General features: G+C 40.8%; 2 protein-coding genes and 1 non-coding gene across 3 annotated transcripts; 2 read left to right on the forward strand and 1 right to left on the reverse strand.

The window, feature by feature from the left end:
- Positions 1-942: 942 nt before the first annotated feature.
- cpda (carboxypeptidase D, a) lies at positions 943-14,940 on the forward strand. Its single transcript, XM_085916363.1, has 21 exons — positions 943-1,719; positions 1,927-2,174; positions 3,516-3,658; positions 3,880-4,049; positions 4,465-4,895; positions 4,982-5,173; positions 5,807-5,974; positions 6,068-6,177; positions 6,363-6,465; positions 6,713-6,855; positions 6,942-7,111; positions 7,181-7,477; positions 7,561-7,756; positions 7,892-8,027; positions 8,117-8,263; positions 8,829-8,927; positions 9,472-9,536; positions 9,648-9,779; positions 9,870-10,055; positions 12,969-13,071; positions 13,494-14,940. Exons 1-21 carry the CDS (start codon positions 1,070-1,072, stop codon positions 13,718-13,720), a joined length of 4,116 nt encoding a protein of 1,371 aa, XP_085772489.1. The 5' UTR covers positions 943-1,069; the 3' UTR covers positions 13,721-14,940.
- trnad-auc (transfer RNA aspartic acid (anticodon AUC)) lies at positions 11,301-11,373 on the forward strand. Its single transcript has one exon. It is a non-coding gene; the product is annotated as a tRNA-Asp (tRNA).
- On the reverse strand, positions 11,706-12,540 carry LOC147054738 (uncharacterized protein C22orf31-like). Its single transcript, XM_085916364.1, has 2 exons — positions 12,384-12,540; positions 11,706-12,302 (listed from the first exon to the last, which is right to left on the reverse strand). Exons 1-2 carry the CDS (start codon positions 12,422-12,424, stop codon positions 11,747-11,749), a joined length of 597 nt encoding a protein of 198 aa, XP_085772490.1. The 5' UTR covers positions 12,425-12,540; the 3' UTR covers positions 11,706-11,746.
- Positions 14,941-15,460: the final 520 nt, after the last annotated feature.

Raw genomic sequence — 15,460 nt, forward strand, 5'->3', positions numbered from 1 at the left:
TTCCCTGGTGCTTTGTCATCAAAATGTCTTCCGCCATGTTCTGTTGCTGAATGCTGAAAAGCTTTGACTGAATAGAATAAATGATAAAGAGAGGGAGAAAGCGAGCAGCAGCAGAGATATGCAGCTGACCTCCGGAGAACAGAGGAAAATGAAGATGTCTCTGAATGTCTGTGAAGTTGATGAGTTGATGTCAGTCAGACATAGTGCAGGTGCAAGAGAAAATGGGCAAGTCAAAATAAAGAGTAATACAAGCATCTGCAGCTTACACTCATGTACTTGTTTGAACTGTATGTTTTAATTCCATGACATTCTCATTCAAGGGCCTCATTAAGAACAGAGACAATCAAATGCGACCTAATAAAGGAGCTCTATCCATGAGTATAATTATACTGTGCATATCTTATCATGGAGTTTCATTTAGCTTTCTTGTAGTTGTAGCTAACTTATTTTGTTAGAAACAGATTTGAGTAAAATGCAATGCAATTCTACACCACTAACTGCAACAGCTGCAACAAAAAATCTGAGGTTTTTTTTTTTTTTACCAATTGATACAATTGATAATACAGTTCCTGCAATTATGTATCTCCAACAGTCGTATTTTTTGTGAGCTTTGGCATACTTGAAAGAGTGATGATTTGTATAGTTTGCAAGTTGCAACTGACATATTTTTAGGCACAAGGCTTCTGAGATGGCTAAAAAAAAAGTCCGAATTTTGCTTCTTAATTCATATTTCACAAAACAATCAGAATACAATCTTCACACAACCAGCACTTTTTTAAAGTTTAGAAATGAATTAATAATAATAATGATGATACGAGTCAAAGGCTTGCTTAGTATGTAACCTCCCATGACGTCATGAGGCTAAAAATAACTATCATGAATGTTCCGGTCCACCTTAAAAAAAAAATCCTACTTCCTCACATGAAGCCCCGCCCCCTTTAAGTGGAACGGAAGCGGACGCTAGCAGACAGATCAAGAAGAAAACAGTAGATGTAGACGGACAAATAACATCAACAGTATTTTCTCTCCATAGTGAATTTCCGACTAGTGCGGAGGTAGAAATATCAACATGGCGCACAAAAGGAAGTCAGCGTCTGCTACTAAAAAACTACGGGTGTCACTTTTTGTCTCTTTTGTCTGTGTTGCTGTTCACCTCGGCGTTGCCGACGCCAGGCTACACCGGACAAGAAGCGCCTCGACTAGCCAAACGGTAGAAAACTACGACAAATACTACAATTATGTTGATCTAAGCCGACGCTTGCGCTCCTACGCCCAGAAATTCTCTCACATAGCGAACCTATCAAGCATAGGTCAATCCGTGCAGGGCAGGGAGCTATGGGTGATGCGGATCACCAAGGACCCCCATATAGAGTCCCCGGGGAAACCCAGGTTCAAATATGTTGGCAACATGCACGGCGACGAGACCGTGTCCAGGCAGGTTCTCGTCTATCTTGTGGAGTACCTGCTGACCAAATACCAGGAGGAACCGCGGATAGCTAAACTGGTGAACACTACGGATATCTATATCATGCCCAGTATGAACCCCGACGGCTTTGAGATGTCCAAAGAGGGGGTCTGTGGTGGCCCCAGGGGGGGAAGAAACAATGCCAATGACAAGGACCTTAACAGGAGCTTCCCTGACCAGTATTCTAAGAAAACAACCAACTCAGATAGCATTCCTGAGGTCATGGCTGTCATCAGGTGGATACTGGACAAACAGTGAGTGTAACACACAGAAATCTCACAACTTGTTGCCCAGAAGATGGAATGGACTTTATGGTTTGAGTGTGTGTACCCTGTAGTAGATAGATGCACATTCCTGTCCATTAGCAACTCCTCTCCAAATTCTGAATAGTCCAGCCTTTGGTTTTGAGTTTATGCCAATCCTTAGAGGAAACTGTTAACAATGTCTCCTTTCCTCTTTAGGTTTATTTTGTCTGGTAACCTGCACGGTGGCACTGTGGTTGCTAGCTACCCTTTTGATGACACAGTCAGCCATGAGCAGCAAGGTCATTACAGCCAGTCACCAGATGACAGCCTTTTTCGTTACTTAGCCCTAGTGTATGCCAAGAACCACCCGGTGATGAAGACTGGGCAACCCAACTGTTCTGATACACCTGACGAAATGTTTAAAGACGGTATCACCAATGGGGCGGAGTGGTATGATGTACCAGGTAAGAAAGAAGCTCAGAAAATAATCATTGTAAACATTGTTTAGTGTCATGTGACCTGTTACCTAAAAAGGGCTTGTGTTGATTACAATGTTGGTCTACTTGGCATCTTATTCCTTGCAAGATTAAAGTCTGTTTTAATGCCCAACCAGTGACCATATTTTATTCCAGTTGAAAAGAATGGAAGTAGCTGAAGAGTTTCACCATCAAATAACTGGGACACCAGTATTCTACTCTTATTTTACATTTACATTTATTCTAAAGAGAGGGAGAAAGTAGACAACTGTATTTTGGTACCTGGTACCTTACAGTACCTGAGAGTAGGTTAACTGTGTTCTAGTATTTTGACAGTTCAAGCTAGTTTAGATATTAAATTCGTGATTTAAACGTTGACATTGGATACATTATTCATATTTACACTCTGGTGGCACTTGACTATATATGAAAACGTGATACAGTGTGTACAAAACTGGAATGTTTTAATACAGAGAATGCTAAAACTATAACCCAAAATATTTCTCCAAACACATTGTATAGCAAAAGCTATTGCCATGATGACAACATTGCCTCATATTGCACAAAACATTTGCCTCCGTCTTATCTGACAACAGAATGTGAACCTTTACAAACTGAAGCTGTTTGCTTCACTAATCTGAACAAAACGGCAAAGCTCTTATGGACAAACTAATGATTGCAATGTTTCATAAAGTTTGCCTACTTGTGATGGTGTAAGCCACAGACAGCAAACACAGTTCAGAGAACAATTTGTTTAACCATTAATTTGGTCGTTAACTGGATTTTCTTAAGTTGTTTTTAGACTTAATGCTTTTGCTCTGACAGTTTTTTCCTCTCTGGCTGAATGTGTAAGCTAACGGAACAGTCCTTGACAATCACGCCGTGTTGTTTGTGGTTCAAAAAAATCAGATACTGTAAGTGCTGGTGGTACATCAAATGGTTATATCCCAGTAAGAACAAGATCACCAGTGGTTCACTCCCTGGTGTTATCTTAGAGTTCATCTACACAAACTTTGGTGCCATTGTCACCTGTCGTTTATGCTGCATACAGTCCCGGCCGGGTGTGACTCTGGATCCGGTACATAAACCCTCAGATAGCTACAGTATATAAGATAAGGGCTGTCCTTCTCAGTCAGCATACAGGGCCGTGTTTACCTTGTGGTAATCTGTTTACATCTGCCATTCAATTTAAACCAGTGAGACAAATGGATGACTGAATTGTTACCATGCATTTTTTTGTGTGTGCATGTCATTAGCAGGAGATGTTTGTGGTTCACATGGCACTTTGCAGAAGTTAAACTTGAGTAAATGTCGTTTTGCACTATGCAGGAGGTATGCAGGACTACAACTACATTCATGGAAACTGTCTTGAAATCACCTTTGAGCTGAGCTGCTGCAAATATCCCCCAGCGTCTGAGCTCCATAAGGAATGGGATCTTAACAAAGAGTCTCTCCTAGCCTACATCGAACAGGTAGACAAAACACATTTGTTCATTAGCAGCTACACTTTATTTATCAAGCCCACGTACGATAGATGGTGTCCTAAAATAAAAGTTAAACTTCTTCCAGGAGAGATTTGGAACATTATTCAAACAAAAATGATTACATATGTGTGCAAACCAATCATGTAGATACATATAAAATGATGCCTCACATCGATTTACCTCAATTTAATGAAATGATCTGTGCCTAGGTCCATATTGGTGTCCGTGGTTATGTGAAAGATAGCGTCAGTGGTTCAGCCGTCACAAACGCCAGCGTAATGGTGGCAGGCATCCGCCACAACATGACCACCGCAAGCTATGGCGACTACTATAGACTTCTGCTCCCAGGAGTTTACAACATCACTGTTGTGGCCACAGGGTGAGTAAAACCAAAGAATGTTAGCAAATGCGTACTTGCTGCAATACAATGATATTTGCTGCAGGGAGAAAACCCTTATTAGCCAACACAATGTTTTTTTATGTCATATTTTGTGGGGCAAGAGTTTGAACATGCTGGAGGGAGCCTTGCACAAGGAAATTTGACTACATGATGATTCATTTTTAAGGGTGGAGTTTTTTTTTTTTAATAAGAAATGTCTCACTCTGCCATAACTTCACTTTTTCTGTAATTCCTTGTTGAATTCCAAATTGTATGATGGAAGGGACATTTTGAATTTTGTTTCACAATCACAACTAAACAGCAAGGTTTTTCACACAACCGTATTATTTAGACCCATATTTGAGTACATAAAGATGTTTAAAGATGCGACTAAAAATCTTTCATCATTACACAGGTACACACCGGTGACAGTCAACAATGTACAAGTTTTGGATGGAAATGCCACAGAACTTAATTTTACCTTGGAGCCAGTTGTCAATGAGCCAAATCTTGCAAGCAACGTCACTCAGAACACACCCGCTACGCCGTCAACCATTGACATTATTCACACCTTCATCTGGAGTAGCAACACCCCTCACACAACCCATCCCCAGTTGGTAACATCAGCAGAGACTAAAAGCACACCTATTTCATTGTCACCCGAGCCACAACCTGTTCAACCCCAAGAATTTCGCCACCACAACTATGCTGACATGGAGCTCTTCTTACGCAAGTACAGCAGCGAATTTCCATCCATTGCTCATCTTTACTCCATTGGCCGCTCGGTTGAAAACAGGGAGCTCTATGTGATGGTCATCTCAGACAACCCCACAGTTCATGAACATGGTAAAATATTTTGGTTTTAGTTATGTCTTCTTACACACAAAGCCGTTGTCTAAAGGGAATTGTAATTCTCATGTGCTTTCTCTTAGGTGAGCCTGAGTTTAAATACGTGGGCAACATGCACGGTAATGAAGTCGTTGGCCGAGAACTATTGCTCAATCTCATCGAGTACCTATGCCTTAACTATGGCACCGACCAGGAAGTCACGAAGTTGGTCAACAACACTCGCATTCACATTTTGCCTTCGATGAACCCCGATGGTTACGAAAAGGCCAATGAAGGTATGAGAATGAAACACTTGAATCACGTGATAATATGCTGCAGGGCAACATTTTAACTCTCATTTACATTCATCTCGTTAGTTCTGTGAGTTACCACATTGCGATCATAATTGTTGAAAAGGTCCTGGCAGCTATGAAGGGCTTTAGTTAAGTTAGTTGAGTGAAATTTATTTCAAATATTTTTTTGGACACATTTAAGCTGCCCTGTATGCTTTTCATGCTGATAGCAGACGCGTCAAACAATAAGTACATGTTTCCCAATCTTAAGAAATCCAATGCAAGTCATAATGAAAGTCTTTTTCAAACTTACCATGATGAGTTGGATCAAAATCAGCATGACAATATATTCAATTGTTTATTATTGTCTTTTCAATTTGTATTGCTGTTGGACTACTGCCTCTAAAATTTTGGCTAGTTAACCGCAGTGGAAGAAATCAGACAAACAATCTGTGAGCGTGCTGTTTTTGCACATCAATCTTCTTGTTACTGTAAATTACCATAGTTTCTATTTCTTAACATTCTAATTTATTGTTACCAGTAGTTGCATATTTGGAAATGCAAATTCCAGAGCAAGTAATTTTGTTACTTGTTGGATATGACTAGAGACCACCACTTGCATTTGTCTCCACACAGGTGATGTGAGAGGCTACAGAGGGCGCAACAACAGCAACAATTTTGACCTGAATCGCAACTTCCCAGACCAGTTTGCCACTATCAAAGATCCCAGGCAGCCAGAGACTATTGCCATGATGAATTGGCTAAAAAGCAACCCCTTCGTCCTGTCGGCCAATCTCCATGGAGGTACGGGTTGCTTTTAAAAATGGACTTTTCTGTGTGCATACTTTTGATCTACAGTATGTTCCTATATCTGCACTCTTTTCTTTGCAAGTTTAGGTTCTTTGGTGGTCAACTACCCATTTGATGACGATGAAGAGGGCAAAACCCGATACAGCAAGTCACCTGATGACAAGATTTTTCAGCAATTGTCTCTAACCTACTCACAGGTAACTCAATTGACACTTCATACTTGTTGTTCTTTCTTGATCTGTCATGTTTGAACTGAAAACAAAATGGGATGAAAGAGAGCACCCTTAACCTACTGAAATATATTTGGGCAAGGACTTTCAACAGTACTCTTGTGTGTTTTTTTTTTCATTTTTTTCTTGTGTGTGTTCCTATGCACTTGCAGGAAAACCCTCTGATGCACAATGGGCACCCTTGTGTGAACCTGTACCCTGGCGAATACTTTGCGGATGGCATCACCAATGGCGCCAGCTGGTACAATGTTGCTGGTGGGTCAATGGACACACACGCACACTACTAAAAGACAAATCACAGGCTATGACAACAGATACTCTTCATGCAAACGGCGTATTGATAGTCAATATTGGAGCCCTATTAAAAAGTCTACTTTTCATAAGTCAGTGTACATCAAGGTCTGTTGTGGAATTGATCCACATCTTCAAGTACCGACAAATGGCTACAGATCTCTAAAATCAAGTGGTACATATTGCTTATCAGAAAATGAACTTTCCTCAGGGGGCATGCAGGACTGGAATTATGTAAACACCAATTGTTTTGAGGTGACTATCGAGTTGGGGTGTGTGAAGTACCCCTGGGCCAAGGATCTGCCTAAATATTGGGAACAAAATCGCCGATCTTTGCTTCAGTTTATCCATCAGGTAAAAAACTGAAATAAATGTACTGTGATGTTTTTTCTTTTCATCACTTTTGCATTGATCATTTATGCATGTGTGTGAATCCTCAGGTTCACTATGGAATAAAAGGTAACGTGTCTGACATAAGGGATGGTATGGGGATACCCAATGCCACCATCCAGGTGGAGGGCATTGACCACAACATCACCACAGCTCACACTGGTGACTACTGGAGACTACTAGTCCCTGGGACTTATTCCATCACTGCCTCCGCCCATGGGTAAGATTTCAATGGGCAAGTAGCATCGTTCGTGTACGGGCACTTAAAGGTACACTCTGTCTTTTGAAGATATCAACCTGTGACGACATACGCCACCGTGTCCAAGAATGTCGCAGAAGTGGTTGATTTCCGATTGACCCGGCTTCATTCAGAAGCTAACGGCCTGTGGCCTTCTGGACACCAGCATAACTCATCAGGGGAGGAGTTTGAAAGCCTAATCAAGTACCTCTCTCTGGGCCAAGGCTTAGAACAGCTTGTCAAGACCATCGACACAGAGAAAAGTTTCAGATTCCGAGGTTACAAGGAGCTGTCTGCCGTCTTCCGAGATCTTACCCTCAACTTTCCAAATATTACATCCTTGCAGAGGTAGGGAGCCTTGCTGTGTTCTCGCCACCTTGGACCTCATATTGTTACAATGCATTCTAAAAATGTACTTCATTTTCATTTAGTTTGGGCCACAGCGTTGAGTTTAGAACTATTTGGGCTCTGGAAATCTCCAACAACCCAGGAGTGTCTGAGCCCTCTAAGCCCAAGGTGCGCTTTGTAGCAGGGATCCATGGTAATGCCCCTGTGGGAACAGAGCTGCTTCTTGAGTTTGCTGCCATGTTATGCTTCAGTTATGGCAAAAATCCAGTCATTAGTAGGGTGAGTTTCTTCTTTTACTTTTGAGTGATGATATACTTCTCTTAACATGCATATCGTTCATACAAATCTCAACTCTATGTCAAAATGTTCTTTGTACAGACAGAATAATCACTCACTTCACTTTTCCTCCCATAGCTCGTCAATGAGACAACTATTGTAATTGTGCCATCAATCAATCCGGATGGAAGAGAACAAGCGGTGGAGAAGCAGTGCACATCCACTCAGGGCTTCACCAATACGCATGGCAAAGATCTGGACACAGACTTCTTTGGTCAGTTAGATTATTTTGTTTGACTGAACACTTGAGACATAGAGAAACAGGATAGAATTTGTATTTTTGTATGTAATGCCCTTTTTTAGGCAATGCATCCCAGCGTTTGGTGGAACCACAGCCAGAAACCAGAGCAATAATGGACATGATTTTAGATAAAGGTTACACGCTGTCTGTGGCCCTTGACGGAGGATCCCTTGTGGCTACGTACCCTTATGACAAGCCTGTCCAATCAGGTAACTCAACAGCCAGGATGCTCTCTAACTTGTGGAAGTTTCTATCGCTAGCCTTTATACTCCTCCAAGAAAAAAACAGTACAGGAGCAAAGACAGAAATAATCGTGAAAGGTTTAGAGATTTGAAATCAGGTTTTCATGACAGCTCTCCGTATGATGCAGGATACAGCTTCAATAATTCACTTTTTCTGAAAATTGTTAACCAACATACTGTCATTCCAAGTTATGCATTAATTTTGTGAAGCAAGGTTCTGTTATACATGCTCATTTTATTTCACTTTCAACACAATTACTAGACTACATAATTGCAGCCCTTATAGATGTACATGAGATTAATAATTATATCTGTGTCCTGATGCTACGAACAGGCTGTAGACATTTTAGTTGCGTAACATAATTGGGTTACTGTGTCCTCACGGCCTAGATTGACTTGACAAGCTAAACAGAGGAAGTTACATAACTGCAAGTCTCAAAGAATTTGGATAAAGGTATCACCTGAATGCTGTTTTGCTGCTTGGCATCATGGGAAAGAACTAATCTGTGGTTTATTTATTGTTTTTTTACAGTGGAAAATGAAGGCACTCTGAAGTACTTGGCCAGTGTTTACGCCAAAAACCATCCCAAAATGCACCTTGGCAACACTGCATGTTCAAATAATGGACAGAGTATGTTTTTCTACATCCTAATGACCTGCTTGTTTGTAGGAAAATGTGCAGGAAGGGGTCACATTGAACTATTTTCCAATTATGTGTTCTTGTGCCTAAGTGAGCTTATGTCTGCAACTCTGCATACAACTACAGAAACCATATAATTCCATCCATCCATCCGAGCTGAATTTTGGCAGGGTACACTCAGGACTACTTACCGACCAGTCACACTTGTTCATTATGCTGTTTGAAATAGTAAAAAGGAATTGGTAACTCGTTTTGTGCAGTAGCCCTTCCCAAAAATTATGTTGTGCTAGATTTAGTGCATAATTTTATCTCAACTGCATTTGTGAACGTATGCTACATGGTGGAATTGTCAAAAAAAAAGTCAAAAGTCTGCTTTATTGTCAATTTCTTCACGTCAAGACACACAAAGAGATCGAAATTTCGTTTCCTACTATCCCACGGTGACAAGACACGGGATTTCTGTAATCCTTTATGAAGTGGAGGTTAAGACCTGGTGCCATTGTGTTTTTTTTTTTTTTTTTTTTTTTTTCTCCAGCAAGCAACATTCCAGATGGAGTTATGAGAGCAGCTGAGAGACAAAGTCACATGGGCAGTATGAAGGTATGACCTCTTGTTGCTTCACACAATAAACAAATGTTCTGAATTTATTCAAAAAGAAATTCCCCAACTTTTACTCAAATTCTAATATTTTTTGCCTTTGGGTGTTTGCAGGACTTCAGCATGGACTTTGGTCAGTGTCCAGAAATCACAGTGTATACCGGCTGTTGTGTGTTTCCTCCTACCGAACAGCTTGCCACACTCTGGGCAGAAAACAAAAGGCCTCTTCTGAGCATGCTGGTGGAGGTGCGCTGCCTGAATTTTTCTTCCCAAATGTATACTCTCTTTCCCTTACTTTCAAATGTATCCATCTTCATACATCTTTAACCCATCCAGGTCCACAAAGGAGTGCGTGGAGTGGTGAGAGATAAAAGTGGGAAGCCCATTGTCGGCGCCATCGTCGTCATGAATGGGGGCGTGAGAGTCGTCACTGCAGAGGGTGGTTATTTTCGGGCCTTGCTGGCACCTGGCAACCATAACATCGAAGCTGTTGCTGATGGTTACCAACAGCAACGTCAAGAGGTACACGCACATACACTATACACTTTTGAAATCTAGCTGTATAGTACTGGTGGTATTAAAAATAAAATTAAAAATAATTTCCTGTGTTCAAGAAACCTAGAAGAAAGTAGACTATTTATACACAAAGGCAGAGCTCCAGGGTGGCCAGGAGTGACTGAAGTTTTCCCTTGTCACTCTGTAGCCACCCCTCTAGCTATTTCACATGGATTTTAGTAGAGAACATCCATCTTCTCAACTGCTTAGTCCCCACGGGTGTCGCGGGTGTGCTGCAGCCTATACCAGCCGTCATCGGGGGACACCCTAAAGTGGTTGCCAACCAATCGCAAGGCACACAGAGACAAACAACCATTTGCACTCGCACCTAGGGACAATTTAGAGTGCTCAATCGGCCTACCAAGAATATTTTGGGGATGTGGGAGAAAACCCAGGTGGGCCCGGAGAAAACCCACTCGGGCCCGGGGAGAATATGCAAACTCCACACAGAGAGGGCCGAAGGTGGAATCGAACCCGCACCCTCCTAACTGTGAGGCGAACGTGCTACCCAGTGCATCACCGAGCCACCTGTTGTATAGAATATTCAATGAAAAACATTACTTTCACTTCATTACAAAAACCTTTTTCATGGAATAAAATGCACTCTCACCAATCTTTCATAGACATTCATAATATAAGTAGGAACAAAAAGCACCAGGAGAATTAAGAAACTTGTGTCATTGTAATTTTTCGAAATGATTTGAATGAAGCAGCCATTGATCGTTGTTTGCAAAATATGGGCCGTCCGTCACAACTGATCACTGCTTGACTGTTAGCTAGTGAATAAGTGCATGAGAGCAAAGTAGACTATGAAATGAGACACAAAAGCAGATTCTAGTGAATTAAGCGCACATTTTATTTCATGAAAGTCAGGCTGTCGATTGATGCACGCACGACCACCCTTGGTCCACTCTCACTGAGTCACTGCCCATCCCAGTGAAAGATTTCTGCCTACATCCCTGTTTATAGTAAAATAAATATATGGTGTGATAAGAGGAGCTCCTCAGTATTACCATTGGAGTAAATAATAATCAAAAAAGCAGTTTACTCATAGAGTTTGGTATTAAACTTAACAGGTCACATTAAGTCTACATACACAATGAGTCAAGTTCTTTAAATCCCCATTCCATCCCCCTACCCCCCTAATACAAACAAAAAAATAAAAAAAAATTCATGCTTAGGTTAATTTAGTGTTGTATTGGTACTCACTACTCCCTGATGGTCCAGTGGTTAGGATATGGGGCTATCACCGCCCGTGACTTGGGTTCGATTCCCGGTCAGGGAACTATATGCAGCCTTAGGGGGCCACATGTCAGTGTCTCCCCAGTGTCGGTCTCAATCCTGGGCAAATGCAGAGGTTTGGGTCAGTAAGGTCATCTGGTGTAAAAACTGTGCCAAACACTTCTCATGCGAATCTGGACAAAAAGGTGTGTTTCGTTGTGGCGACCCCTTCAGGGAAAAGTTGAAAGGAGTCACCGCATCAGTACGCATGACATTAACTCCCAAGGTGTATTTTGACAATTATGAACCCACAGGAATTTAAACTGGAGCATGTAACAATTTTCAGCTTTGCAGCAAAACATGTCCAACAAATCCGTGAAAATCCAAGCAAAAAAATAGTTTCATATTTTGGAGCCGTGATTAAAAGATTGCATGGTTTATTTTGGAAAGCTTTCATTACAGTCGATGTCTATGCTGGGTGTTGTGCGAAGCAAACAAAAGCGCTCCACTACATTCACTGTTCCTTGTGACTCAAATATCTGAAGCATGGGGTAAGCCAGCTCTGTAAACAGGTGCTCCTTAATAGTGCGTCCCAGCTCCAAATTGTACGCTCTTGGCTTCCCACAAGGACCTAGGAGAAGGGGATCCACCACTAAATGATACATATTTTGGTACTCTGCTACCGTGAAGCCATGGATCATTAAAGGTCCCGATTCTGGTTCTGACTTATACGTCACAACACCGCTGGAGCAAATGTCACTTTTTGCTTTGTCACTGAGAGTCACATGAAGGTCTGGAAGAATTGCAGCATTGCATTTATATCGGTTCTCCAGTGGTCTCTGCACACAATCTCCATCTTTCTGCTCATTCCACACATCCAAGTCAGTTTTAGGTGCCACCATGTAATTCCTTTCTTTTGTTGTTTCTCCGTATTTCTTCGGACATCTAATACGCCGCCTCAAGCCATAGCAACTCATTTCATCTGCAGCATCTCTAGAAGTTCAAACAACATCCTTTTTAATGCAAATTAAAAAGTAATGCAAATTCGAAAGTAAGATCAAGAGTTGCACTTACTTTTTTACATACAACACTTGGAGATTGTTTTCAGTCGGCATCGCTGAATCTTCACTTGGGATGCCCTCAGTCAGCTTTTCACAATTATATTTCTTAACCACTGAATAAATGAAGGATGGAAAAGGCAGAGTAATGCAATGATTTTTTTTATTTTTATTTTTTTATGAGCGGGTCCTCAACTCCTGTTTGCCACCCATAAGGTAACCCGTTGCAGGTTGTGTTGAGTAGTCACACCTGCATAGGTGATTCTCTAATGAGGCAGCGTCATTGCTAAAAGAAGCTCAACTAGGTATCGCTCGGCTTTTCGTTCGGGAGCAGTAAGAATCGTGCAAATCTTTTACTAATTGTGTGGTTTTTACCCCCCTGTTTCTTTAACAGTGCTCAAAAGAGAAGTGCAGCAGTAGTTTAATGCACCCACAAAAACTTCTAATTGTGCATTTCTCACCCTTTTGTTAAAAATTGAACAGATGGGAGCAAAATTATTACAAAAATTATTGCCTGTATTTGTTTGGTGTGATGTGTTACAGTTTGAAAGATTGCATGTCGTCTACAGTTTTAAGTCATTGTTGCCATGTCTCGACTCAGGTGGTGGTGTCCTCTTATGAAGCAGCAAGCTTTGTCATCATTGAGTTTGATATGGATCACAGCATCTTTGGTCTACCAAGAGAATTTGTGGTGGCCAGTGCAGGTAATCTTATTTAAATAGAAGTGTCAAGTCCAGGTCCACAATGTAAAAACCGGCAGAAAGAGCATGCTCCTGCAGAGCTCGTTTACCTGACAGCTAATTGGAAGTGCCTGTAGCTAAAGCCAAACTGTGGCAGGATTTGACACCTCTGCATGTAAAATGTTAATTTTTAGTGGTAACTTCTGGTTGACCATTGTGGACCAAATAGACAAAAGCATACAATGCAAGTGTATAGCATCATAATCATTTAAAATCAAAATTAGATGAAAAGCCAAATCAAGGTAGAATATTAACAAAAACAGTATTAATTATTTTATCCAGATTTGCAGGTTTTTAATTTTTTCCCTTCAGAATTGTTTCCTTGCTGGAAAATTGACATTGGTCTTTTTTATTTATTTATTTATTTTTTCTTTTTCTTTCTGCAGCTGCCTCCATGACAGCATTGGTGGTAACGGCCTGCATCATCTGGTGTGTATGCGCTGCCAAGTCCAATCGGCAAAAAGATGGCTTCCACCGGTTGCGGCAGCATCGAGACGAGTACGACGACGAGATCCGGCTTACGTCAATGGGCTCCAAAAAGTCTCTCCTTGCCCACGAGTTTCAGGATGAAAGTGAAAGTGATGAGGATACGTTATATGCCAACAAAATATGAACGAGCCTCTGCGATGTTTATATTTTGCTTCTGCAAGATAAAACCCGGGATAGCAAGAATGTGGACTTGTCGAACTGAAGGTGTTTTATCTGCCTCCTCGTGAATGCACCAAGACTGAGACACTCTTTCTGTGGCACTGATGGGTTTTGAAAACCTGCTCTGTTATTAATCTAATCATTGACAAAATGTTGCGGTCATCTTTTGGTGCTCAGTCTCAACCTAAAGCTTTTATCCTGTGCGCCGCCCATCCGTCCCGCCTTTGAGTTCCCAAAGTTTTGGTGACCTCACAGCTTGTCCTGGAAAAAACAATTACAGAGCATAAAAGTGCATATGATTCATTGTTCTCACCATCGTCTGTAAATACTATGTAAGACTGGTGATGACATTTTTTTTTTTTTTTGGAACGCAACAACTTTGCAACAAAAATGTCTTGAGTCCCTGCAGGGTGGATCCACTTTTGTGCCTTGGCTTCTCTGGAGCTGCAATGTAGGAAGTAGAAAACATTTGGGCCTTCAAAGTTTATGATCCATCCTATTCTCAGGGGGTAGGAAGACATACAAATTAGGCCCCTCTATTCTGATGTTGCACTATTCCTACGCTAATCATTTTGTTTTCCTCAAGGAAAAGAATCTCAAGACGGGAAGTTTCTCAAAAGAGTGTCAACATTTGTCCGAGCCACTTGCACTGTAAATGGGGAGAAAAAAAGCTATGTCAAGGAACAAGCAAAGCTTTTAACAAATGTCAAATGATGAATGTCTATTTTATTTTTTAGTGTACTGTTTCTTTTATTATGGATCTGTATGATTGAGTAAATAGAAAATATGTCCAATTCTGTCCTCACTTTAATCAAGAATGTCCACATTTCTTTTGAACAGGAAAATTTCATAGCATTTGGCATCATAGAAAGCTCACCCTCAACCAAATCATTTACCTCACAATTTAGTTCCTTATGAAGTGGAACATACCATAATTGCTCCACTGCAGCATAATATTATTTTCTGAAAGACTTGTGTTATTTTCCAGTCTCTAAATTTCTCTTTTCAAATAATTTTTTGGGATACCCCTCACCCCCGCTGTTCTTACCATGTCAGAATGAATATGCGTGTGGTTTGGGAAGTCTGGAAAGTCTTCCAATGTTGAAGTTTTATATAAACTGGAATGTATATGTTTGTCACATGTGTGTAAATGAAAGAATTGAGATAAACAATTTACATTGCTCATTGTTTTAGTCTTGGTTTAAGAATTGATCATTTCTGGGGATGGTGAACTAATGCACAAAGATCCTGTAACATTATTACAGTTTGTCTAATGTCAGTGACATTTTTTATACAAAAAAAAAAGGAAAGCTCATCGTTGCCTGAGTTTTGAATACTCAAAGTGATTTGTGTCATGATGTAATAGGATAAACATTTTAGTTTTACTATTGCAGGGAAGAGATGTGTCAGAATCAACGAGTAGTGTTTTGTTAATTGTTTTAGCAGACTCTCATTCAGTTCAGAATCATGCACGCGTGCTCATTTACAATAGCAGTGCTTCCAGTGACATTTAAGCATACCATAAAAGATCATAATGTGCTGCAAGGAATTATCCAAATAATCAAATCCAGGATTTTAAATGTGCCATGTGTATGAAGTTATCACCTAATAGTCCGAAAATTATTCGGTTACACATGTATGGTTGTTTATCTGTCTATGTCAGCGGCGTAATATTTAAACACTCTCCCACAAGTTGCGAAACAGT

The sequence above is a fragment of the Syngnathus leptorhynchus genome, chromosome 7 (genome assembly GCF_054491065.1).
Source record: "Syngnathus leptorhynchus isolate UIUO chromosome 7, UIUO_Slep, whole genome shotgun sequence".
In the NCBI taxonomy this organism is placed as follows: domain Eukaryota; kingdom Metazoa; phylum Chordata; class Actinopteri; order Syngnathiformes; family Syngnathidae; genus Syngnathus; species Syngnathus leptorhynchus.